We start from the raw sequence: 25,311 nt of genomic DNA on the forward strand, positions 1-25,311 counted from the left end.
TTTTCTTTTTTTTGTTTGGTTAGGTTTTTTTGGCTTTTGTTTTTTTTCTGGTTTTTTTGGTTAATTGGTTGGTTTTTTAGGAAACCAAACTGTTTTGTTGGTTTTTTTTTACTTTTTCCAAACATATTTGATTGGTCTGCTTCTGTGGTATGTTGTTTTTCCCTCCATCTCAGAGTAAGTATAAGAATTGTAAATATTAAGTTGCACTGGTTTTGATATTCACTCTCTTATTATACTATTCACTGTACTGCATTGTGTATGTTCAAAAGCCAAATGTTAATATATTTAGTGGGAGCTTCTTTTCTCTAGATTTTCTTTATAGTCAATTAAAGGGTTCTGCCACTGGGTGATTTGGAGCAGCAAAGTGAGGGTTCTGCCCCTACTCATCCATCTGAAGAGGCTAATCTAAGGAAATCAGCTTTCCCAGGTGAAAGCTAAGCTTTGTGGATAACCTTGCTTTGATTTCTTCTGCTGAATTAGTTTGAGAGATTGGAATATCTGGTCAATACTTCTCGTACTTCTACTTATTGTACTTTTCTGTATAAAAACTTGCAGTAATATCCGCGAGGCTAAGAAATGATTGAATCAGGACAACAGTTCTGTGAACTGGAAGAGGTGACCTAGGCCTGTATAAATGGAATTGTATGTGATGACTATGATCATACCGCATATGCCCCATCCCTGAAAGTGTTTAAGGCCAGGTTTGATGGGGCCATCAGTAATCTGGTCTAGTGGATCTTTAAGGTCCTTTTTAATCCATTAGATGATTCCATGATATATACAGCTCTCACATAAAAGGACTTGAGAAACCCTGACCCAGAATATTTCTGTAAAAGTACCTTTTAAGTGAATTTCATGGGATCATAGAATGTTGGAAGTGGCCTTTAAAATCAGTCATGTAACTGACATAGAATGCAGTGCAGTGAGCAGGGACATCTTCAATGAGATTAGGGTGCTCAGATCCCTGTCCAGCCTGACCTTGAATGTTTCCAGGGATGGATCATGTACGCTCTGGGTAACCTGTTTCAGTGTTTCATGACCTTCATCATAAAAAATTTATTTCTTATGTCTAGTCCAAATTTGCTTTCTTTTAGTCTAGAACTATTACTCCCTGTACTATTGCAACGGGCCCAGCATAAAAGTTTGTTCCCATCATTCTTAAAAGGCACTTTTAATTACAAAAAGGCTGTAATAATGTCTTTTTGGACACCTCTTCTCCAAGCTGATCAACCCTGACTAAAGTATCTATGATGGAATAAAGAAGGAGAAAAGAAAAAAGAAAAATAAATTTATGCTGTCCTAACTGCTTCTCTGTGCCTCATTGTACTGAATGTATAAAAATTGCTAGCAAATATCTGTTCTTAGAAGTTAGCGTGATAACTCATTTAAGTTGCATATTGATATGCTGAATTAGTTAAAAACCCCACTAGATGGAGATTCTTGAAGCCCACATGCCTTGCCAAGTAGTGTAGAGAGCAGGAGATAGACTTTGCTCACATGTATATGTTGTTCTTAACAGATTGAAGAATGTGTAGTATGTTCAGACAAAAAGGCAGCGGTGCTCTTCCAGCCATGTGGTCATATGTGTGCCTGTGAGAGTAAGTAACTTCACAAAATCTCTTTTTGAAATACTCGTGAAACAGAACGCTTTTAATCCCATTACTAAGGTCATTAGTAATCTGATTTCAGGTTCAATTTACTTGGTGTGATTGTCAGAATTTTGGCATTATTTGTCATGGTGATAATAATTGGAAGACAAAGTGGAGATTTTCAAAAATTTAGCAAGTGTGTGTGCTTTCATCTAAATTATGTGAGTAGGCTTTCTCATATTATAGATGCAAGCCTACTACAGTATTGTGAGTACTTTGGAAGTAATTAGAATTAATTTTGTTGTTTTGTTGCATCTTTTTGAAAGCATTCAGATATGCAGGTGGTGTTTTAAAAAGATATTATAAATAAGTACTTACTCTTCTTTATTATTAATCTACAGATTTTCACAAGGGCTGTATTTTCTCCCCCAAAGTCACATCATATATCTGCAAAGGGCACCAATTATGGTTCACTTTGCTTTATCCTGTGTAGTGAAAAAATGCATAGGAGATCTCCAGATTTTTTTTGGTTTTGAGTATATGTGGATGAGAATGCAGCTATCACCTTGTCTCCAGACATTTCAGGGCTTTGTTGAAGGGTCATTTCCCTATAGAAGAGGGAATTATTGATGTGCATCTACATAAGAGGGAAGGTAATAATTTCCATGAGTAACTGCTTACCTGGACTTGCTGAAGAAGTCTGGTTTCTTCCTCTGTTCTGGCTGAGGCAGCTGATGTCGAATCACTGATTATAGTTAGCCTGATCTGGCCTCTTTCACTGTCTGCAGTTGAAAGATGATGAAAGAAGGTTTTTTGAATTTTTTCCCAGGAAAGAAGACAACAAAAAGATTGATTACTGTGGTGAAGGATTTCAGCAGCGCAGTACATGTTACCAAGTCTAAGCTGTAACAAGGACAGCAAAAGGTTTAAAGCTGTAGATGATTTCTTTCCCTATTTTTTTTCTGGACATCTTGTTCAAGCAGGACAAGAGTCTTGGAATTTGTGTATTTTATAGGACTCACTCTCTTGATTCATAGTAGCCTTTTAGCATTTATGAGACAGTAACTTTACTTTACTAGAAAAATTACAGCCCTCTTTCTAGAATTATATCAAAAGATGTAGGTTTACTTGTAGGGGTAAAGACCTGCACCTCTTTGCCCCTGGACCATTGGGACCATTTGTGAGATCCTGTGTTCTAAAGAAAAAAACAGATAGGCAGGACTTTCTTGGAAGTTCTGGTCTCAAATGTCTGATTACCTTTTAACTTCTGTAATTTTTGTGGACTAGACATCCATTTGGAGAAAGAGAAACCTATTCACTTGAAGTATCTTAAAAGGAGATAGAGAATAAATTTACTTTGAATCACAAACAGGACATTGTTTAGGTGTGATTTGCAGAAAATTATGTGAAGATAAACTCAAGTAGTTATTTGTATTATAAGCATCTGTTGAGTCATTGCTGTATACTCTGAATAAACAAACTCATGGATAGAAAAAAAGAAAAATGAAATGGGAATATTCAGAGTTGATTTATTTCTCTGTTCCCTCAGATTGTGCAAGCTTGATGAAGAAGTGTGTACAGTGTCGGGCAGTGGTTGAGCGAAGAGTGCCTTTCATAATGTGCTGCGGAGGGAAAGGTACAGAAGATACCAGTGATGATATTTGTGAGTGACTCCAGAGCCCATACTCTCTCATGTTCCTCCACCAGCTTATTCTCATTCTCTTAAATGATCTAGATATTTCTCTTCTTTCTGAAGAAAAGTTTAATGAAAACAGTGTTATCCCAGGTATCCCTTTGCTGTTTGCATGACTTTCTGCATCGGTAGCGGCAAACTTGGTAGCACCACCAGTCATTACACTGGAGAGCTGCTTCCAGCATTCAGAGTAGAACCCAAAATATGTGTGATGACTTGGCCACTTACTAATGCCTTAAGAGGTAAAAGCTGAAGATTGTCTGAGATGGTGCAAATGAGCAAAGAATTTATATTTTTTTTACCTCTGGTACTCTGGAGGAATGGTAAGTATCTTGCATCTAGGTACAAGCAACTTTCCTGAGAGAATGTCCAGTTTTACATCTCCTCCTTTTACTAGTTTTTAAACTATTTGTGACTTACTTGAGTAATTTCTATGAATTATTTGTATTTACTCTGTGTGTATATATGTGGTATACAGCATAAGAATAGTAACTAAAATCAGGTTTTCAATACTCACACTGGAAATTCAAGACTTGACAATTTTTTTTCATATAGTAATATTGCTTCCCAGATCAGACAAATACAGGAATATTAATCTGAGCTTCTTCAAATTTTGAACAAACTATTTCCAAGACACTTGGGCAATTTTGACCACCAAATAGAATTATCTCTATAGATGAAAAAGTCGTTTCAGTGTGAAGGAATTTGGCTTTTTTTTTCTTTAAATATGTGCAAAAAATATTTATGTCAGGAACTTCACTGACAAATAAGAATTCTGAGAACAGGAAGGGGCATCATTATTATGGAAATAATTGTCAAAGAAGTGTTGCCACTAAACTCAAAGAAACTCTTGTTAAGCTGCAGTGATGGTGTAGTGAATTTAATTAGATTATCAAAAGATGGTTGATTAACTTTTTTTCAGGTAATTGAAAAATTGTTGCTGTGACACTGGAAATAATTATTCCTGGTTCATTAGATTGCTGCATAATCAAGTATCTTTATTTTCTTTTAATGTTACAGCAAGTGGAAACATTCCAGTTTTGCAGAAGGACAAAGACAACACTAATGTCAATGCGGATGTACAGAAGCTGCAGCAACAGTTGCAAGACATCAAGGAACAGGTAAAGGTGCTGGATAAAAATTGTAAGGACCACTAAGTGCAGCAACCACTTGATTGAAAAAGCTAATGCATCCTCTATTATTTAAAACAAAATATCATTGAAGTGAATAATGTCTTAAACTTTAGTTAAAAGACCAATATTTTTTTGTGTGATGTGGCTTTATGTCCTCTATGTACAGTTTAAAAGAAAAAAACCAACTGGCCATGTTTGATAATCCATCTATTAGAGTATGTGTATTGATGTGGCTAAATAAGTATGCTCTGCCCAGTCAGTACATTCTCTGACTCTTTAGCTCACCTGAATGTGTAGTTACAGCAGAAGCTGTTCTCACAGAAAAGTCATAAAAGTAGATCATCTTCACTGTTCTGCATCTATCTTAATCTTGACTTGTCTGTTCATTAACTGCCTTGGAACAGTGGGTGACAGTTACCTGTCTTACAAAGGATATGGTGAACACACTCTCCAAAAACTTCAAAAAACTGTGTGGCTGCAAGGTTAAAACTTGGAAAGTATTATACATGTAATTCAAACACTAGGAATTTAAATTAAGGTTTATCTTTGTAATTAGGTATAGTCTTAGCAGATCTTTCAGCAGTAAGAGATCGGGAGCATCTGGCTAATGAATGAGCTTTTACTCTCTTAGAGCCCTGACAGTGCGACTTTTTGCTCCCATGTGTATAACACAGTTGGAATAAACTTTTTCATGGATACAAGAAACTGAGGTGTTCTAGCTTGACCTTTCCTCTAGGCTTAAAGCAGTCCATAATACTTCAGTGATAGCAGCATCACATCTAGTCCTGGTAGTTGTGGATTCAGCTGTTCATGTGCATGAAAGCCAGGGCTAGAAGAGTTAGATTGCTGTTTTTAGGGCCTGTATTTCTAAATGCCTTAAATTTGAGATCTGATATGCTCAACAAAATGTCTGTGAAGAGCTGTTCCTGTCATATGGTGACTGGGACAGCACCCCAGTAACAGAAATTCAAAACAGTTTCCCATGTAGTTTTTATCTGTAAAGAACATGCAGACTGAAAATTGTAATTTGAAAATGCATGTCTGTCTTACCCAGAAACTCCAAATGTTACTGTCATCTCTAATGTCTTGCATCCACTGTTTAGCTTCTGCTTTACATTTTAGCATTGAATGGAAAGAATAAGGTTATTGTTTTGGCTTTTGAAATGATACTTGCAAAAGATGCCAGATGCATGCTTAAATGCAAGTATTCTGTATTCTTCAGATATATTTTTTCAGGGTACTTTAGGAGTTACATAAGATTAGAGTTCTGTTTGGGTATGCTGATATTCTTATGTAGGCACATGAGAAGAAAACTGCTTTATGTTAAAGTTTTTCTTCTTGATTAGATGTGATCTCAGGGGGTTTTTTTGTCAGTTTTCCTCAGGTGCTATTTTATTCTCTATGATGTTATCTAACACTTGGGATTTTGCCTGCCAGCAGCCAGAATTGTTCAGTGCCTCTGACTAGAAAGAGATGGTTCTGGTCATTCCTTGTGTGCCTTTTGGCTCAAAACTCGTGTGTTTTCTTTAGTGTCTTTTGTGCTTAGTCTTACGACAGGGCAAGTTGTATCATACTTGTGAGTAGCAAGTCAGATTTGATTAAAATTGATCATCTTGTCTTTTAAATTTGTGGTTGAAGTTATGCCCAGTATTCCACTATAATTGTGTTGTCTTTTGATTTGTGCTGTAACAGTTCAGTCTTTGTGTTCAGTTTTTTTTTTTTTCCTACTTAAAATTAATTTGTTCTCTTTCAGCAGGTATAAGCCTTTGTTTCAACTCATACCTTCAATGATAATCTAATATGTTAGTGCAGCAAGCTTTTAAAACTATTTCTGGTGCCAAGCAGAAGTGATGCTGATGTCAACAGAATCTCCCACATCTGATGACCACACCATTCTTCAGGGATTCCCTGAATGTGAACCCTTTTGACTGTAATTTGCAATACCTTCACTTCATTTCATACCTAATCATCATCATCTGTCTAATATCTTACGTATGTTCCTTCACCATACTTACATCACTGTCTTCTTCCTTAAAAATAAATTTATTTTGTCACTGTGCACCTATATATTGTTGTTAAAACTGGTTTTAATAGTGAGGAATTGATACTTCAAGCAGTTTAAAACACCTTGTTAGTGGAAAAAAGTTTGAGTAGCAAACCTAGTTTTACTTCAGGTGCAATGAGCACTTTCCCAGAGTACTTACCTGAAGAAGTAATTCTCGTATAGAACAGGCATAAAGTGGCTTTTTAAACTATTTGTTTTCCTTCAAACAATGAAAGTCAAATGTTTCAGGCAGATAAAAAGTGGGATTTCGTGTGGAGGATGTTCCAATAGATAGTACAGTAGTTACAGATACTCCTTATTTTCTACTGCCCAAATGGGGCATAAGGCTTGCAGTGAACTTTCACTATAAAAGAACGTGTAAGATGGTGGTTAAGTAAGGAATTCTCCTTCAGAGTTGTATAAAACTCAGTTGTCTGGGCTTGTAGTCCACTGGGTAACTGCTGAACTAATTGAGAAAAGCCTGTCAGAAGAGAATTATGTAGCAAACAGGAAGCTTAGTATTCTGTCAGCTGAGTCCTCCTACTGTGTGAAGTAACTTAAGTGTTAAGATAGTATCATGCTAAGAAATTAAACAGCTAATATATTTTATGTACTCTGCTTTTGTACTAAGCAAGAGAAATAGGGGAATTTTCTAATACTGTGTATCTATGAATTGAAAATGTTGGGAGTTCTGTCCTTCATTGAATGAAACAGTTCAAAGTAATGGTGTTTCAAGAGATTTTAGTTTTTTATTATTTCTGTGTCCCTTAATGAATGTTTTCATTTTTAAATGATGATGTAGGATTTGGAGAGAAGCATATCCTTGTAACTTCAGTAATTCTGACATTATATTTAGATACAAAAGCAAATAATTAGCTAAAACATAAAGGCTACACATTAGGGATTTCCTAAAGATGAGTGTTTACTTTCTCAGTGAAAGATGATCATGCCAATGCTGTCAAGTTATAGACACTTGTCACACAGCTAATGTGTATTCATTACATTGGAAATAGCTGTTTCACTGATAGCTGAAGTCTGTGAGTTACTGAAGGAAGAATACTCTAAAGGTTCCATTGATGTGTGGGATGAGAAGGGAATGACTTAGTGTGAATGGAAAAATGAGCAGGACTGACTGACAGGCAGTCTTCCATAAATTTTTAGTTTGAGAATGTTTTATTACAGTATTGCAGAAATTCTGGCAAAGCTGGAGCACAGCCCCCTTCAGGGCTTTTTTTAAACATAAATTGACTTAAGGCTTTACCTGAAAGTTTTATTTTTCTGCTAGCCCATTACACTAGTATCTTGGAGATTAAAATAGTAATTTGGCTGGATTCCATGCCAATTTAAACTCTTAAGCAGAATATGGTGAATTTTTTTTGTCTTCAATTAAGCTATCTACTGTAAGAAGTAATACCTATTGATTTCATAGAAAATGTGCCTTAGGGTTTTTCTGAATAGGGTACCTTGGTATGGATTCTCTCTTATGTGATGAACAAATTGAGGTAAAACCCCCATAGTGAATGCAAAAGCAAGTCATAGGTGCAAGTTGGTGATAAAATGAATTTGTATTTGAAATATGAGCCTTGTCAGTATTTCATGTTATGTATGAGATCAACCTTTATAATTGTTGGATGAATGTAGTATATCTTAGATATGAGGATATCTTAGATTTGATTTAATCTGATCTATAGAATGGTTTTAACAAATTTCATCTGTTGTAACATCTGTTCATTTACTAACATTTGATAAACTGTTATAAATGAAATCCTAATATGGCTGCAATATGTTTATGGTGAAGGAACATGCCTTATGAAAACTTCAATTTCTGCACATGACAGAAGGTGAAGGATATTGTTCCTTAGTGCTTGGTACAAAATGAATTTTGCTGGTGAACAGCTTTGGGCACTGACTATCACTTCACATTCAGCAATTAAAACTGATTTTAAAAGTTTGCTGTGCTGCTCTTATGAGTGAAGGTTATGGATTTGCTAAACCATTCTTCATTTGAAACTTGAGGTGTTCTTTTGGTTGAAAATCTAGATAACTTTCACAAATAAAGTACTAAATTTTTACATATATTGATTATGCCACATTTTTATTCCTTCTGTGGGTGCTTGGTGTTTACAGGTAAGTATATGAAGGGCTGGATAGCCTGAGAAGAAATTTGTAAATCATTACCAAGCATTGAATGCATCAAGCTGTTTATGTTTTGTTCCCTGGAAGATTACATGATGTAAAGGAGAATGTTTCTGAAGAGTGTTTTGACGTTGCAAACTTATGTAATGATATCAAAAATATGATGTCAGCCTACTACTGGATTGCCTTAATTAAACTAAATATATTTAGAAAAAAATCCATGTAGTAGTTTATATCACGATGGAGTAGGAAAAGCCTGTATATTTTAAGTCAATGTGGAATAAAAATGGAATTAAAAAAAAAGCCCAATGTAGTTTAGTGGCTATGGCAATGCTGTGCTTAGGATGACATATTGTTAAATTTCAGCAGTTTATATGTTGCATATTCAGTACTGTGTAACTACTACCACTGACTATGTAACCTGTCCAAATCTTTTGCAGACTATGTGTCCTGTCTGTTTGGACCGCCTGAAGAACATGATCTTTCTGTGTGGCCATGGAACATGTCAGCTTTGTGGAGACCGAATGAGCGAGTGCCCCATATGCCGCAAGGCAATTGAACGGAGGATCCTTTTGTATTAAACAGGAGCCAGTGTCTTTACTAGGTTGTGAAAGAGTAAGGACATGTTGATTGATGGTTTACACCTCTGTAAGTTTAAAAGGCAGTGAAGGGTTCTGGCAAAAACATTTCTAATACTGTAGCACAGGTTTGTTACATAGACATTGTTTAAAGACTGTGTACACACCAAATAAAAGAAACAGTATTTGAACAGTCAGCTTGTAGCTTTACTCTTAAAAAACATCTAAGCCTAATGCTAATTTAAAGCAGTCTTTTTTCATTTTGTTTCTTCTTCTTCCCCTTAAAGTTTAAAGGGACAGTCTTATTTTGGTTTTGTTCATGTGTATCATGTACGTATCAGATATCAAGTGATGTAAGGGAATTTTTTTTTATATTGTCAGATACTACCAAACATAAATATTTAGGATTTTTTTTTTTTATTATTTTTTTGCTTTATGCTTTTCTGGAGAGTGTCAACATTTCCTGTGACAGTTCTGATTCACAGTAATTTCTGTCTTGAAATACACAGTCATTAAAAATCAATGCAAAATATATACACAGTAGTAATAAACATACTGTGGCCATAAGGTCACTCCTCAGAATACAATGTTAATGTAGTTCTGACTTTATCATGCCCTTTCTTCCTGAGGATGGGTTGTGTAGGAAACAGTAAAGAGAAAGATCTGTTTTAGAAGCATTATGTTTCCAACCTGCACTTTAGTCTAACAGTTTCAAGCTAAGTACTTAAGTAGTGAGCTTCATTATTCTGCTAATTACTTGACTTTGCATGGAATTGCTTTTAACTTGAGTGGAAAGGAGAACATTAGAGCAGTGGGTCAGCTATCCCTTTTAGATGAGTGAATTTGATCTGTTGGGTAGACAACACATACATACAGAGCCGTTTAAAAATTGTGGGTCTGTGAATTCGGAAAAAACAGATTTTGCAAAATTTTCTTCCTTTTAAAGTGAGTTTTATTGTCTCCACATAAAGTGTCAACAGCAAAAGAGAATATTTAATACTGAATATTCATCTAAGTGAGGAACTTATTTGTGAGCATTACTGAGTAATACTGCAAGTGAAGATATTGCTGTCAGAACAGTGAATTTTGTGAGCTATGCCTAGTTGAGCTGAATTTGGCTGAAAGAGTTTGTTGTTGCTGATGTGACAGAGAGCTATTCCTCCTGACCCCCAAAATGCTACTGTTAGGGATGGCAAATTGTTAACATTTTGAAAACAAATGCATCCTCTCATTGTTTTTGGTGGTAGAAAATACTCTGATTTAAGCATCTGTAGCTTATAAGGAATCTGTGCTTATTCCTAAGTGATTCAACAGTTTTCTGAGTGCATAGTTCATGTAGCCCTTTGCCATTGTGCAGACTTCACTTGGACATGCTCTTGCAGAACATCAAAGAAATCCATGCTGGAGTCACTTAGGTGCCTTACTTGCAGCTAAGATGAATTAATCATTGAATTCTCATTGTATATGTCTAAAATATGGACAAAAAGATGGTTCAGGGAAAGATCCAAGTAAGGATAAAGATATAATTGTGGTCTTTTCAGATAAATCAATCTGTCTTCTGAAACTTACATTGATATGCCTGAACTGTGCAAATGTTGGCAAATATCTCAGAAGACTGTTACTAATAACCTGTAAAGATAGACAAACCTTTAAGCAATAAGATTTAAACATTGAATAAAGTTTTCCAGGAAACAAGTACAGTGATACTTTCTTGTAATTTCCAGTGATTGGAAAAGTGTATGTAGAGTGGCTTTTAACACCATGAAGTAATGTAATATACAGCCTTACAAAAGCTGTCTTTAATCCTCATCCAGCATTCCAAATGTTCCTCATGATTTTCAGTGTTTTTTCGTTGGACACAATCACAATCTGGAGTCACTGTAGTAGTCTGGTTTATTTTGTATACTAGTGGTCATCTGTTCTCAGATAATCTGCATCTGTATTCTTGACCAAATGAAGCAGCCTTCCCTTTTTTTGATTCTTAGTTCCTATTCTAAAATACCAGAATTTTTCAAGGAGTTTTGGAAAATTTTTGATGTAAGACCTGTTTTCAGTTCAGCATTTTGGTATCTCCACTTAAACTCTGCGTGCATCTGAGTGTTCATGGCAATTTTAATTTGGCCAATATGCATGTCACTAAGGTTTTTTGATTTTTGGGGGGTTTTTGTTTTGTTGTTTTTTGGTTTTTTTGTAGCATGTTTGACAGCTGAACTTCCTGTAGCAGGCTTGAGTTTCTTGTCAGGCTTTCTCTGGAAATACTTCTGCAATAGGATGTGCCATTTGATAATCTATTCTGAGTTTTAGCCTGTCATGCATCAGATTTGTACCTTGATTTCCTCTGTCTCTGGCAGACATATTTTGTCCTCTTAATTCTTCAAGGGGCCCTCTGCAAACTTGTCTGCACAGGTGCAGGGTGGATCTCTTCTTGATAACACAACTGAAAACTGAACCTCAATATAGCAAGTTTGCATTTTCCTAATCATTTTTTGCTTGAACAAGCCAGAATTACTTGAAAGTGTTCCATCTTTGCATGGGTTGAGTAATTCAGCTGAGTTAGAACAGATCTGAAGCATCCTGGGTACCCTCAATACTTGAATACCATCACAGTCCTATGGAAATGGAGACAGTGTCTGAAGGTATCGCTTTAGGAGGAGCTTTAGTGTCCTGTGCTGCAATCACAGCGGATGTATGTGACTGCATAGGAGTTTGTGTTTGGACTCATTCAGCAGTGTTGTGTGCCAGTTGAAACTGAAGTCAGCTTGATGCTATTTCAGTGCCAAGAAAAACAACTGAATTAGAAGAACTAGGAAAGCTGACCAAGATACTTGAATTATTTATATAGGTCTCTTATTGACAGAGGAAGAGCTGTATCTTGTCTGGAGATGGCAATACAGTTTGCCTTTCAAAAAACTTAATGAGGAAAAATGCTTTCAAATCTGGTATCATTTATGGAAATAAATATTTATATTCAGACTCTCTCTTTACATTCACATGTAGAAGGTGAACTTGGTGTTGTTGAGGAACCCAGTAAGCTCATTCACTTTATTCTTTTGTTATCTGTGCAATGTGCACAGAGTGCAAATGTTTAATTGGATAGCACTATTTGAAGGATGAGGAGTTCACTTGAAAGCCAAAGGGGATCATAACAAGTAGTAGAATTAAGGAAATATCACTGTTCATCTGTCTTCAGCAAAAGATTAAAGTCTAAATTTCACCTGAGCAAAGTAAAAATTAGAAAAATCAGTAAGGCATTTATCTCGAATTTATTGAAAATCATAGAATGTAAGGGTTGTAAGGTTTGTTATATCTATTTCCCAGCATTTAATAGCAATTTTAAAATTAAATGGAATGAAATATCTTCATTTGTTTCTTGAAACAACTAACAAGACACCTAAGAACATGTATTGTTCAGTGTGAGGTATGCTGAGATGTTTAAGTATACTTTTCCATTCATTAAGAGACATAAATAGTCATATCACTCACTACACAGTAATTTTAAGTGTAAAGGCAGCCTAAGAGGTTAACAGAATAAACTTAATAGTTGTAGATTGTTGACTTTTCTATAATTACCTTTGACTTTTCTTTCCCCTCAAAACTTGTATCATCACTTTTGTGGCCCACGCTTATATGGCACTTCTCAAAATCTGGGCTGCTATTACCTACTTTCCATTTGTTGGATTACTGTGTATTTCTGTGTTGGGGTTTGGACAAATCCCTTTTTCCTGAAGTGGATAATAGAAACTTCAGTGGTGAGATAGCAAACAAGTTACTTTGTAAATGTCAAAGTTTGATTAGAAGGTGGTGTTCTTAACTTGGGCTGAGTGAGAATATAGCAGTTTTGCACAAGTACTTGTGCCTTGTTAGCATAGTCTTACAATTGGTAGTTTAGCTTCTTTTAAAGACGTGAAATGGTCTTTTAAAAATAATTAAGTACTTATTGTGTAGATATTTTCTAGAGATGAAGGTTTATGTATGTGTAATTATCTTTAGCAGTATTAACTGCAGTTAGTAAAAACACTAAAATGTTTGAAGAAGCTGCTTTCAGCTAGTGATCTGAGCTTCCTCTACAAAACTAATTGTCAAATTTAATTTTACTCTTCCAGTAGCAGCTGGTGAACCGAAGAGCCTATCCTGTTCTTTGTGCTGCATGGGTCAAGTTTTCACTTAATAAAACCAAACCCCAACAACACTACAGTCTAACCTTTAGCAGTGCTACCTCCTTTCTGTCAAAGTGCTGAATTCTTCTCTAGTTGTTTGTTGTCTTTGGGAAGGGATGGGGAATGCATCAGTTTTCTTTTGCTTCAGTTTTGATGTCTGAATACATTGCGGAGGTTTTTTTACTTTATAAAATTACTGTGTAAATTGCTTACAATAGCAGTGTGTGATTTGCCACAAAGTACATTGTATACCTGTGCATAAGTTGCTGGAATTCATACTGTTGTCTTTTTCTGCATTTCATAACTTGTTTGTGTTGACAAAGCTAAACTGTTGTCTGCAGAAGCTTTAGTATGTGCCATTTTTATAGCTAAGCCTGTGGTAAATACGCAAGTTCTGACTCAGGGCTTTTTAACAACTTAAACACATTCACAATATTCTTCAGCACATCTTGGAGAATACTAGAGATTTAATGACTGTACAGTGCCTTGATAGAACTATTGAATGGGCAGCAGCCATAGGGTCTTCACAGAATGCAAGTATCTTTTCAATCCAGTTAATGAGCTGACGTTAATATAATATAGTTTTAATGCCCTTGCCATGGATTTATATACTTGTATATACTTTCTGTAAAGGAAAATGGGCAAATTTAGATATTGTTAAGCTTTCTGAAAGCTTTTAATTGTTGCACTGGTCATGAGGATCTGAAGGGCATAATACTCAAATTCACAGAAGCAGCTTTTGTGTCAAAGACAGCTGAGAAAATTTTCTTTATGTGGCGTTTTTAGTGTGAGGGAGAGGTCATTGTGTAACATGCAAAAGTACCTGCTTTACTCTGATCTAGTAAATCTTTTGTAAGTGAGAGAAATAACCAACAACAAGTCAGTATGTTTGCATGCCATTTCATTGTTAGAAAACTTTGTGTCATTTTGAGCTTCTAGGAAATACTTATTTTGTCCCAACATTAGTGTCTTTATGAATGCAAACTATTTATGTTAGAAAACAGGTTTTCCTGAATCGCAATGAACATTTTTGCTTTTGTTAAAACTAAGTTTGTATTTTCTGTAAACTGTAGATTTCAACATGACTGTTTATTGGAGAAATTTAAGGTTGCCTGTGTGAATGTAGTGTATTTCTGTAGGCAGATAGCATTATATAATTGCTTATTTTAAAACTGCTTAGCAAAGTCTAAGCTTTTCAAAGGAAATGCTGATGTACTGTATGGTTAGTAAAACTTGTCATATAAGATGTATACTGACTTTTTCAAGAGATTTGATTTAAAAGTATAGTTGGACTGAATTACTGATTTTTTGCACACAACATTGGAAAAGGGGTGGTGGCTCATTTGTCTTCCTCCTTCTTAGCTGTAATGATGTTAGATGTCACCGTGGAATTAGAAAATGGTATACCTGAAAAAATATTTACAAACTTGGTTACTTGTTGGCATACAATTTTTAAAAGTGCACCAGACTTTATTGAGAAATTTTGCAATCCAAAGTTCTAAGAAACCTGGTTCTTTTATAATATGTTCCTGAAGAATGAGTTTGTGGAAGCATCAGAAGTATTTTGTGCCTTTGAATCTCCAAGGTACTCAAATATTGTTAAAGCAGCACAGTAGAAGTTTGAAGGGTGGATTATGTTGTAACAGAAAGGTTGATTTAAAATTATTTTTGGATTATGTGCAAATTTTTCTGTAAATATGCAGTTCATAGTACTGTTCTACTGACCAGAGTTGCTGTTAAGTATATGTTAGACTCTGTGTTTACTTGTAATTGAATGGCCTTTACAGATCTGGCTACGTGAATGTGATCGTTAAGACATCTCCTGCCAGATACAGTAACTTCCATATTCTGAGACAACAGATGCTGCATCATAGTTTGTACTTTTAGGATTCAATTTAATGGATGCATTTGTTAAAAAAAAGTCTATGTAATCAAAGGCAACAAAACAAACCAGACTTATATGGCTTAGTGTTTTTATTTGTTCTAGTGTACAGATGAAAAAAGGAACTGACAGAATAAAAAGTTTGTTGCTCTCTTTCTCAGTTTCTTTTCATTTTTCAAGTTTCTTCAGCCTTGGTTTATATGACAGGTCTGTATGAAAACAGTGTTCTCAAATACTTTTGAAAAAATTTTATTTTGAAATAATTGATACAAATTGTTGAAATACATTTGAAATAGCCTCTTGTTTTTTGTTTTGGGATTTACAAGCTGTTCACATATTTCTCCTTGTGTGTTCATTGAATGTGATGGGAGCGCTGCTGGAATTGGTTCAAGGCTTCATCTCTGTGATTGCAGTGGTTTCAGCCCCTGCTGTTGATTGCAGTGGAAGCTTCAGGTTTTGCTAGTGTTTGGTATTGATGGGTTTGGATTTTGAGAAGGCTGTTTCATACTGTACAATATGAATAATTATAATTTTATCATATAAATGCTGTGTTATGCAATTAATTTCTGTATAGTGCACTTTGCCATTCTAAGTCATTCCAGCTGTATCCCGTATACAATCATCTGTTTTTGATGAGAGTGGTGAAAGTGCATGGAGATTTCCTTCGGATTTGACATGAATCAAATGCAGAGGGTGGTGGTTCTTTATGGGTGTACTCTGTTTCATTTAGGGAGTAAAGATTAGTGGTAGTATTGGGATAAAAAGCATTAGCCTTCCTTTTCAGACTTGGTTTTCCACCATAAGGAAAGGAAACATAAGTTGTCAGGAATAAAATTGTTGTAGTTCTTATACTTCGTGCAGCCCTTATCGTAACAGTGACATGCACTGGAAAACTTTCGCTTTCAAGAAGGAGTCATACTGACTTTTCTTGATATTTACAAGAAGGTTTTGGCTGAAAAACACTTCAGGGTTTTAAGTAGTTTGTTCCCTTTTCAGCAGAGTAGTACATTCTTGCTTTCCAGGAGATAGTAAGGTTGGAGTTTTTTGCAGTCTTTAGCAAGTGATGGATTAAAATAATTTAAATTACATTAAAAATTGAGAACCATGCCAACTGCCAGTATGTAAGTTTTGGTCTTCAACAATGCTTCAACAAGACTTTAAGTTATGGGAAAGTCATTGCAGTATCTACTACAATTTTGATTTATTAATGCTTATGTGACTGCCCTAGAGAAGCTAATAAACCTGAATTTCTGTAAAATTGCCTAAAATTGTGCAAATACACTTGTGAGACAATAGTGACCTCTTGCAGCCCTAACTCTGTTTCACTGAATTTTCCTTAGAAATAAATCTGTGGGAGGTAAGGAGATAAACTTAATTCTGAGCCGATTTCCCCACTGACGCATCTGCATCCTAAAATGTGTGAGTATTTCTCCCACAAGGGGTCAGTAGCACCCTCCATTTCGCACAAGTTTTTATTACAATATAAGCAGAAAGCAAACAAGGGATAAGGATAATGATGATTGCATTAATATGTGGGTGGACCAGACCTTACTTGTCTCCTTCTTCAAGCAGGCTAAGTATAATTAGGTTATTTGCTGACTTCAGTAAGCACCATATTCTGTCCTCTGACTCTCATGTGACATGAACATTGCTACTATTGATTAGGGCAAAGTTCCAGTGGAGTGTTTGCCTTTAGCTCTAGTTGAAAGTATTCATTTAGTCAAGCTTTTTTTCAAAAGCATGCAGTTGGAGCAGATAAACTATATGAAAGAGCTTGTCCAGTGGGCAGGGGAAAAGAATTCTTGTATGAGTATCCCACATGTTCTTAATGATAACCACAGTCTCCCTAGATGGCTAGAGCTGATTAATGTTTTCCACTTTATAGTAACACAGCTTATAGTTAAATATGCTTTGAAGCCTATCGGGCTGCTCAGTGGAAGGAATGTCCAGCTTCTCAAGGCTTCTCTGAGTATGTAAGTTACTTGAAGGCCAGAAATTTGAAGTAACTCATAATCTTTCTTCCAAGAGGCTGAACAGACCAGAGAGCTATTCCTTCAACAAAAATTTCCATCCCTTATAGCAAAGTCATGTTTCACAAATAGGGATCTTGAGATAGTGTCACTCAGGCACAGGTTCTTATGTGTGTTGAATTTAACAAGGGGCCTTACTTCTGTGTTTGCAACTTGTTATTTTCTCTGTCGCATCTGTTGTGGGTTGTATTTCATGTCCTCAGTGCTTCTGTCTCCTCTGCTGAAATCCTCCATTTCAGTTCTTTCTTTGTCTGTATTTTTAATAGCAGAACTGTGTCCCTTCCTTCATGGTGTGTCCCTTCTGAATGTTGTACTCCTATTTTCTTTTTCACTTGAGGTTGGCATAAGCATATTGGAGTCCTGTCATTGTGTCCCTAACTCCACACTGAATTTCTTGTACTGATAGGAGGAATTCCTGAATTTGGTCTTGGAATAATTTCACATTAATTTATTGACATCCCTTATTTCTCTCCATTGGTGGCATAAGAAAGAGATTTTGTGTACCATCTGAGGAAAGGATAGGGGCACTTCTGATCTCAACCGTATAAGGAAATTCAGAAACAAGTAAATGTTTCAAGGTTGTTTAGCTTTGGTGGTGTCTTTTTGTCCTACAGACCGCCTGTAATTTTCATTCTTACTGTATCGTGGTTTTTGGTGACAGTTTAAGGGTTTCCTTTCAAAGAAACTGTACAGACAACTTGAAGAGAGAAACTTCTGTCTAGAGTGTCTTGTGCACTTACATTGCCTGGAGGAAGTTCACTAGGATTGCTTGCAAAGAAGGGTTCTGGTTTTGGACTTGTTGCTGCCTTCATAAGGAATTAGGAAAAGAATTCCATCTCTTTGAATTAAGTAAATCTGAAACCACATCCTAAGTAATATTTTTCTGCTAAAATTTCATAACCCCTACTGTGTATATACCTTAACAGTAGTAAGGTATCGTGATCTTCTGTATGAAAGCTATATAAACTAAATAGCAGTTACATAGCATTTATTTCCCAATGGCCATAGATTGTTTGCTTTAAATAGAATACTACTGTTCCTCTCTTCTTCTGTGATGAGACCTGTAAAATAATAAAAGATTACTTCAGGACTATCCAGACAAGGCAGTTTTTCCTAATAGAGGCCCTAGGTAAGCTGTTTGTGGTACAGCTGCATCATGCTCAAGTTTTATGTCTATTTTTCTGATTTATAGCACATGGCTCTTAAAACACCTAATTTATATTGATCTTAGGTTTTGGTCAGGTGATTCTGATTCTGTGTAAGGCTGAGGAAGTCTTCATATTGTCCTCTGAAACGGCATTCTCACACCATTTAATGCAGACAATATGGTATGGAAGCACCACACTTTTTTGTTGAGATAGAAAAGCGTGCTAGAGTAAGGGCATGGGGAAACCTAAAGCTAAAATACAGTCATAGACCTAGTCCTTCTGGAGTTTACGAGGTGAGAAACTCAGATGGCAAATTTGATAGAAGAATAATCTACTAAAATTGAGTTTTAAGTTCTTCTGTACCCTCCCTGGAGGGCCTGTAACATGGATATATTGAGTCCTGCTGTAACCCTGCTATGTCCTTCATGTCCCACCGTCTTGGATAGGTCCTTCCACACCAAATCTCCCTGGAGGAATAGGTCTTGTACTGAAATTATTCCACCCATGGAGAAGGAAGGCATGGGAGTTACAAGCCAGTCTCTGGTGCAAAAGTTGTGGATCTGCTGTTCTGTTTAACACAGCTCTCTTCCCATGACACACAGAAAGGATGTAAAGGAGTAAGTGATCTTGACTAGGATTTTCTGTGTGCTGTGGCTGTCTGCACCCAGGCAGCAGCATAAAGGAGCTGCTGCAAACCAACTGCTCAGTAATGAGCTGTGTGAGGTGCTTGCCCTGCAGCAAGCAGAAGTTGGGAGCCACTTACGCTTTTAAAGTGTTGCAACCAAGTAGGGTTGAGTGGGCCAAGCCCTCTGGGCATCTACTTATCCTGAGCTGACATTGCTTTATTGGTAAGTGGCATAGAAGTGAAATAGATTTGAAAAGCCTATCTTTATTAACAAGATTGGGATACCAGACATGTAATTTTAAGCTTTATCTGCTGTGCTGAATCAAACAGTGACACCAAGATTTGGCAAGCAGTTGTTGAGCACTCCAGGAAAGGTTAGCCATTGGCTTTTGTAGGAGTTTCTCAGCTTTGAGGACATAGTCAAATAGTCCTCAGGGAAGAAAAAAAGCAACTAGCAGGAGTGTTTCAGAAGAGAGTTATCCTTTTTTTTTTTTTTTTGGTTGGTTGGCTTTTGGTTTGTTTTGGTTTGTTTTGGTTTTTCTCGCCCTCTCCTGGATGGCAACTATGCCTGTTTTTTTGATTCTCTTGCCAATTTCCATTTAGCCAAAAATGCTGCAATAATTGCTACTTGCTGTCTGGATTTGCCAAAATCAAACATATATCCCATATGTCTGTTTCACTTGTCCTGACTATCATACTACCTCTCCACAGAACATCCTTCCAAGGGTATGAGTGTGCACTTTTGGGGTTATAGGAGAGCTAGTGTTATCCTGTGTAACTTTCCAGGACAAGGAAAGGAATTCAATGATTTGGTCTGCTCTTTTTCTTTCTGACTATCTTCAGTTATCAAATGTTGAGATGCCTTTTTTTCATGTGGCATTTAATTTTGACAGGAAGTCAATGGGGGTATCATTGCTGTGCCTGGAATTCTTGGATTTGGCCCATCCTTTCCTACAAAATTAGGCCTGTTAGCCTAAGATTGGTTGTTTTATGAGGAACAGGTATTTAAACACTAAGCTAGCCAGCTCTGCTCATAGGAATATTAATAGAGATGGTCTGGAGCTGGCAGGTTTTTCTAGGGAAGATAAGGAAGGGCTTAGCACATCCTAGGTTAAGCTCTTCCTTGTCACAGCAGAATGCTAAATGCCGTGTGACCTGCAGAGTTTGAAGGGTAGATGTAGATTAAGGCTTCTCCATGGCACAGTGCTGTGTCCATAGGAGCTAGCAGTGAGAGCAAAAGTGCACTGCATCCATGATAGCATAATATTTTTCATGGGTTGGTACATCTGGCTTTTCTGGAAGGGTGGGTAGGCTGAGATGAGGTCAGTAGGTACCCTAGGGAGCACTGAGCATTGGGTGGTGCTTAATTAATTTTTCGCCCAAAACTCTGTAACAAGTATGCTTGTGTATCTGTGGATTGGCTGTCAATGAATTAGAAACAAGAGAATCTATAAGGCACCAGCTTTCCATGTTTGTGTGAAAAGTGTCCTTCCCTGTGCTTTATTAATTTGCTTCCTCCTGGTATGGAAAGAATGAAGGAAGCTAACAAGCCTAGCTTGTTTTGCTGCAAACTGTGTATATGCAGCATTGAACATCTCCTTAGATAGCTTTGAATGTGGACAGGCAAAAAAAAAAAAGGGGGGAGAGGGGGAGGACAGAGAGGTCTTTAATGAAGTGTTATGTTATTGATGGAATTTCTAACCCAGAGAATTGCCTGCCTTGGAGCTGTGGGCAGTGTTACCCACAGTTACTGCTTGCTTGTGCATAGTTCATTTTTGTTTTATTGTTCAGGAAAGATAAAGTGGTGTCTCTGCTAAACTTGGTGACTGGCTGGGAAGAGCAGCCTGATTCTGCTGAGCACAGCTGCCAAAACTGGAGTAAGCCAAGGGAGAACGGTTCTTTTGTCAGGGACAGAAATGTGGTCTAAAACAGCTTTCTTATCAAAGGGAAGGATTTTTCACTTCAGGAGGAAGTTTGGCTGGAAGGCATTGGATAATTTTTTTATTTTTTTTTCAGCTCTGGGGGAAGTCCTGTATAAATGTGTTTTCCATGAATGTAATAGTTCTCCTTCTGACTCTCTGGAGAGAACATTAGCACTGTATATGCGGGAAATAACACAAGGGTGACTAAAATATTTTTAATCTGAGTAAGTCAGCAAACACACCTTGCGTGCTGACAGCCAGGAGCTATTTGCTCTTGGCTCATGCCATGGAGCAGGCAAAAAGTAGGTCTCTTTTTTTTCTAATTTTTTATTCTAAGTATTTCTGAAATTTCCCTTGATCTGTTCCAAGCCATCATGTTGCAGTCAAATTAAAACTCAGCCTTTTTTTCTGGTAAATACCTTGTGTAACAGGAGTGATGTGTTTGTGTTTCAGCTTAAACTTGAATAGTTTTGTTTAAACATTAAGAACTTAGGTATATATATTATAGAGAATTTTCTCTAATACTGTTGAAGAAACAAGTTATCCTCTTAACTGAGGCCATTAGGTTATGATTTGTTAGATTTGGTTTCCATGGTTTTCCTGTGAGTCTTTACACAAGTCACTTAGTTTTGTGTTTCCTCTCTTTCTTAAGTGTGAAATGAAAAATTGCTGCATGGGGGTACGAAAAAAAATCTGCTGGTGTATGCAGGGAATCCTACAGCAGCCTTAATGAGTTCCTGAGGAGGTAAGATGCCTCCCCTGCCAGTCAGTCACACAGTGGTGTTCCAGCTCAGTTCAGAGTTTTCCTGATGAAAACTGAAACCGGGTGCTAGTACTGCTTCAATCTTGCCACAGAGCAAATAGGCATAAAATGAACTAATACCTTCCACCACCCAAGCAGTGGGAGTTACTAATTAACTAGTAATTATATACAAATATGTATTTTATTATACTTAACAAGTAACTGTTAATCATTATTTCCTTATTAAAGCTGTTAATGAGAAAGAGCTGTATTCAATACAGGGTACTGAGTTATAACTTTAAGTGAACTGACAAAATGCCAGCTTGTGAATGGCAGCATTTTTCTGAGGTTCTGTCTCTGTGATCTTCTCGATGCACTGAAGCATTTTTAAAAGTGTTCCCTGGAACTCCACCTCCCATAGCCAGTGGGTGTCACTGCAAGCATTGCAGTGAGGGAAGAACGATTTTTGGGGAGAAAGAATAAAAGTTCAAGTCTATGTTGTATTTTCTTTAAGTTAGAAATAATTGCAGAAGTACAATTAAATCCTAATTTACTAACTTGGCAATTTGTATAGATGTTTCTTGGAGATGCTTACAGGTTTGAAATAGTTATTTAAAAAAATAAAGTATTCCAGATGGCCAAGGCCAATCTTCAGATAGAAGTCATGTCACTGGCAACTTCCATAGCCATGCTGGCCCCAAATGCCAACTTGCTTCCTAGTGCTGAATGTTATGCACCTCCTAGATTATGGTGGTTTAGAGAAACCTCAACAACAACCAAAAACAAACACCAAAGAACCCCCAAAAGCCTTTCCTTGAATTCTTTAAAACCACTTACATGAAATTCTTGGTGTTTGCAGATGTGAGTGCTGAAGGTCACTGTGACTCAAAGCACCCATCTTCCCCAGAGAGCTGGCCATCCCCAAAGCCAGACGAGCCCTGATGCAGGTGCTCTTCCAAGGCGGTGCTGGGGGAAGACATGGTTGTACCATCCTGGGCAGCCCTCAACCCTCTGCCTCCCAGCATGGCACGGCCCAGGCAGCCGTGCAGGCTGTGGACTGTTCACAGCACGGTGGGAAGGGCGGCCTCTTCACCAAGGGCCTCCCTCGCTCAGGTCGTTGCTAAGGCCCGCGTTGTCTCTGCCTGTGTTATCGTGAGGATGACAGTTTAAACAGGCCTTATCACTGTGTATTCAATCAAGGTTTATGAGGGCTGATAAAGATGTCACCTAGTTGCTTTGTGTGTTCATTAAAACCCTATTCCCCAGTAGGACTTGGCTGTGTTACGTTTTTCTTTATTTTCTTTCTTTGCTGAATTTTAGGTGTCTTCTGAAGAAAGAGGTGTGTGCTAGAAGGAAAGGTGTAATGCTTATTTGAATATCCCAAATATTTCTGCGGGGAAGAATTTAAAAAGCCCAAAGCCCAAATTTAGTAGCTTGGTTGACACAACCCTATCTGTATTTAATATCTTATATTGTCATAATTGCTTATTTAATAGTTCAGTAAAGTTTTCCTAAATGTAGCCTAGGCAGGGCAGTAAAGTGACTTGTGTGCACTTCCCTGCTCTGTTGTGTTGGAGCTGAAGGTGGCTTGGGAGGGGCTTGGTGTTACTTGGTTATGATACAGGATTTTGTAGGTTGAGTTCCCATTGAGACTTTTCCTGATGGATGGAGACTGCATATTTCCAGCACAGAAATGTAAGCCTTGTTCACTTATTGTTCTGGTTGTATGTCAGAGCTGAAGAAATGGTTGCAGTAAATAGGCAGTCATGTAAAATGCATCCATAATTTTCAGGTCATCTGTCTGTGAACAGTAACAGAAAGTAAGCAAAGATCAAGTCTGTCTTGTCCTGTAAACTTCTTCAAGATTTTTTATATTTTTTTCTCAATCCATGTCCTCCTAGCTAAAATTTAAAATAAATACGTTGTCTTAATTGTATCTGATGTTATGTCCAATTCTGCCAGTCTTCAGAAAAATCTTATTTCTACAGTGAACAAAAGTTGCTCAATTGCATTTTTGTTGGTTAAATAAAATTTGTTTTAAAACAAAACATATACAAAACTATAATGAAATATGATTAGTTGCAGCTGCTTGCTGTGTTATAAAAGAGAAAAATGTTAGGGGACTCTATTGGCTAAAAAGATTTGAAAATATGTAACAGACTCAAGACTCTAGTTCAGACACAAATCAACTGAGATTAAACGTGTGTTTAGGCTCTTTTTAAAAATGGGAAGAAACTGAATATTCAAGTGATCCCATAGATCTCCAGGTCATAGTAAATTCCTGTTATTTACACTTTAGCATATTGGCTCTCTGCATCCTCTAAACTTTGTGAATACTAATGGCTGTTGGCATTTCAGAAATGATTCTTTCACTCTGTTTACAGTTTTGCTGCCGCTGGCGAGCATTGGTCTATCAAAGGCTTTAATGCTGTGCATGTGCATTTCATAATAGAATGTTTTTCTATGAGGATAATAACACTTACTAGAGATCAGTAATAAAATGAAAAACAGAGCCTCTCCACCATCACTTGTTAACACTTCTAATGATTGTTTGCCTATTAACACTAATTGGTTATATGCTTCCATTTTAGCCCTGTGCAGGCTGGCATAAGCATGAGGCACTCATCTATGTACAGTACTTATGAATAGCTGTGCTGGCCTACTGATCTTTGCAATAAAAATTACTGTACCATGATCTGGGTCTGCTTTTTTTTAAAATGTTTTGTACCAGAACCACTTGCTGACCTCTGCCTCATCAATTCACTGTCTGTTTTCCTTTAAACAGTAGTCTCAGTATTCTCTAGAATACTTGCCTGGTACGCTGGTGTCCATTTAGCCTTGACCATGGAATACTCTGTGGTCATCCAGAATTTTTTGAAGCTTGCCTTAAAACTAGAATGTGTTGTTAAACCTTTGTTTGACTTAAAACAGTTGACTGTGGGCACTCTAAAATCATAATTGATTTGCCTTTTGATGTTCCTGAAGCTGAAATAGAAAGTATTATGGTAGGAGTCAGTAGCTGGGTTGAGGAAACTCCTTCACTCAGTGAGCAGGGTGAGGAAGTGGAATATGAAGCATGGCAATGAAAGGTACCTTTGGAAGCTGAAGTCTCACCCCAGACACATGTGCTAACATGATAAATTGCCAGAACAAGGTTGCCATTCAAAAGCTTGTCTGTATATTGATTATTATATTATTATATCTGATATGATTGATGTATATTGATTTCTGTTTTCTCATTTAAATCCAGAAAGCTCATGACAACAGAATATTAGGCTGAAAATCTGGGGTAATTTAGTATAGTAAAATAAAGTGGCTCAAATATTAACAATACCAAGAGATCCCTGATCTGTTTCTCATCTGAACGGGAAGGCATTCTCAGTGCAGAGTAATTGATTCCTTTTGGATGAGGCAATATATTCAGTTGTATCCACACAGTGCTCATTTCAGCCATGCCTCATGGTAGTTCACCTATACTATTCAACCTCAAACGTTGAGCTGAGCAAAAATTACACTTCAGTACAGTTCTTGGCATCAGGAGGTATCTTCACAGATCTTGAGCTGGTATCACCAACCTTTGGAGGAGTGTCAAGAAGTATCAGAGAGTCACAGTCACGTCTCTGCTTCCATAC

At 36.9% G+C, this 25,311-nt stretch overlaps 1 protein-coding gene across 4 annotated transcripts; it reads left to right on the plus strand.

Moving 5' to 3' along the window:
- Positions 1-1,490: 1,490 nt before the first annotated feature.
- Positions 1,491-15,372, plus strand: LOC107200096 (E3 ubiquitin-protein ligase MIB1-like). Of its 4 annotated transcripts, none has more exons than XM_015618113.1 (5): positions 1,491-1,598; positions 3,139-3,252; positions 4,303-4,403; positions 9,036-9,210; positions 13,277-15,372. In XM_015618113.1, the coding sequence occupies exons 1-4, from the start codon at positions 1,583-1,585 to the stop codon at positions 9,174-9,176; spliced, it is 372 nt and encodes a 123-aa protein (XP_015473599.1). In that variant the 5' UTR covers positions 1,491-1,582; the 3' UTR covers positions 9,177-9,210; positions 13,277-15,372. The 4 variants fall into 4 exon arrangements, with proteins under 4 accessions (XP_015473599.1, XP_015473601.1, XP_015473598.1 ...); XM_015618115.1 differs by having other exon boundaries at positions 3,139-3,225; XM_015618112.2 differs by having other exon boundaries at positions 9,036-15,369.
- Positions 15,373-25,311: the final 9,939 nt, after the last annotated feature.

This window comes from Parus major, chromosome 2 (assembly GCF_001522545.3).
Source record: "Parus major isolate Abel chromosome 2, Parus_major1.1, whole genome shotgun sequence".
Lineage (NCBI taxonomy): Eukaryota > Metazoa > Chordata > Aves > Passeriformes > Paridae > Parus > Parus major.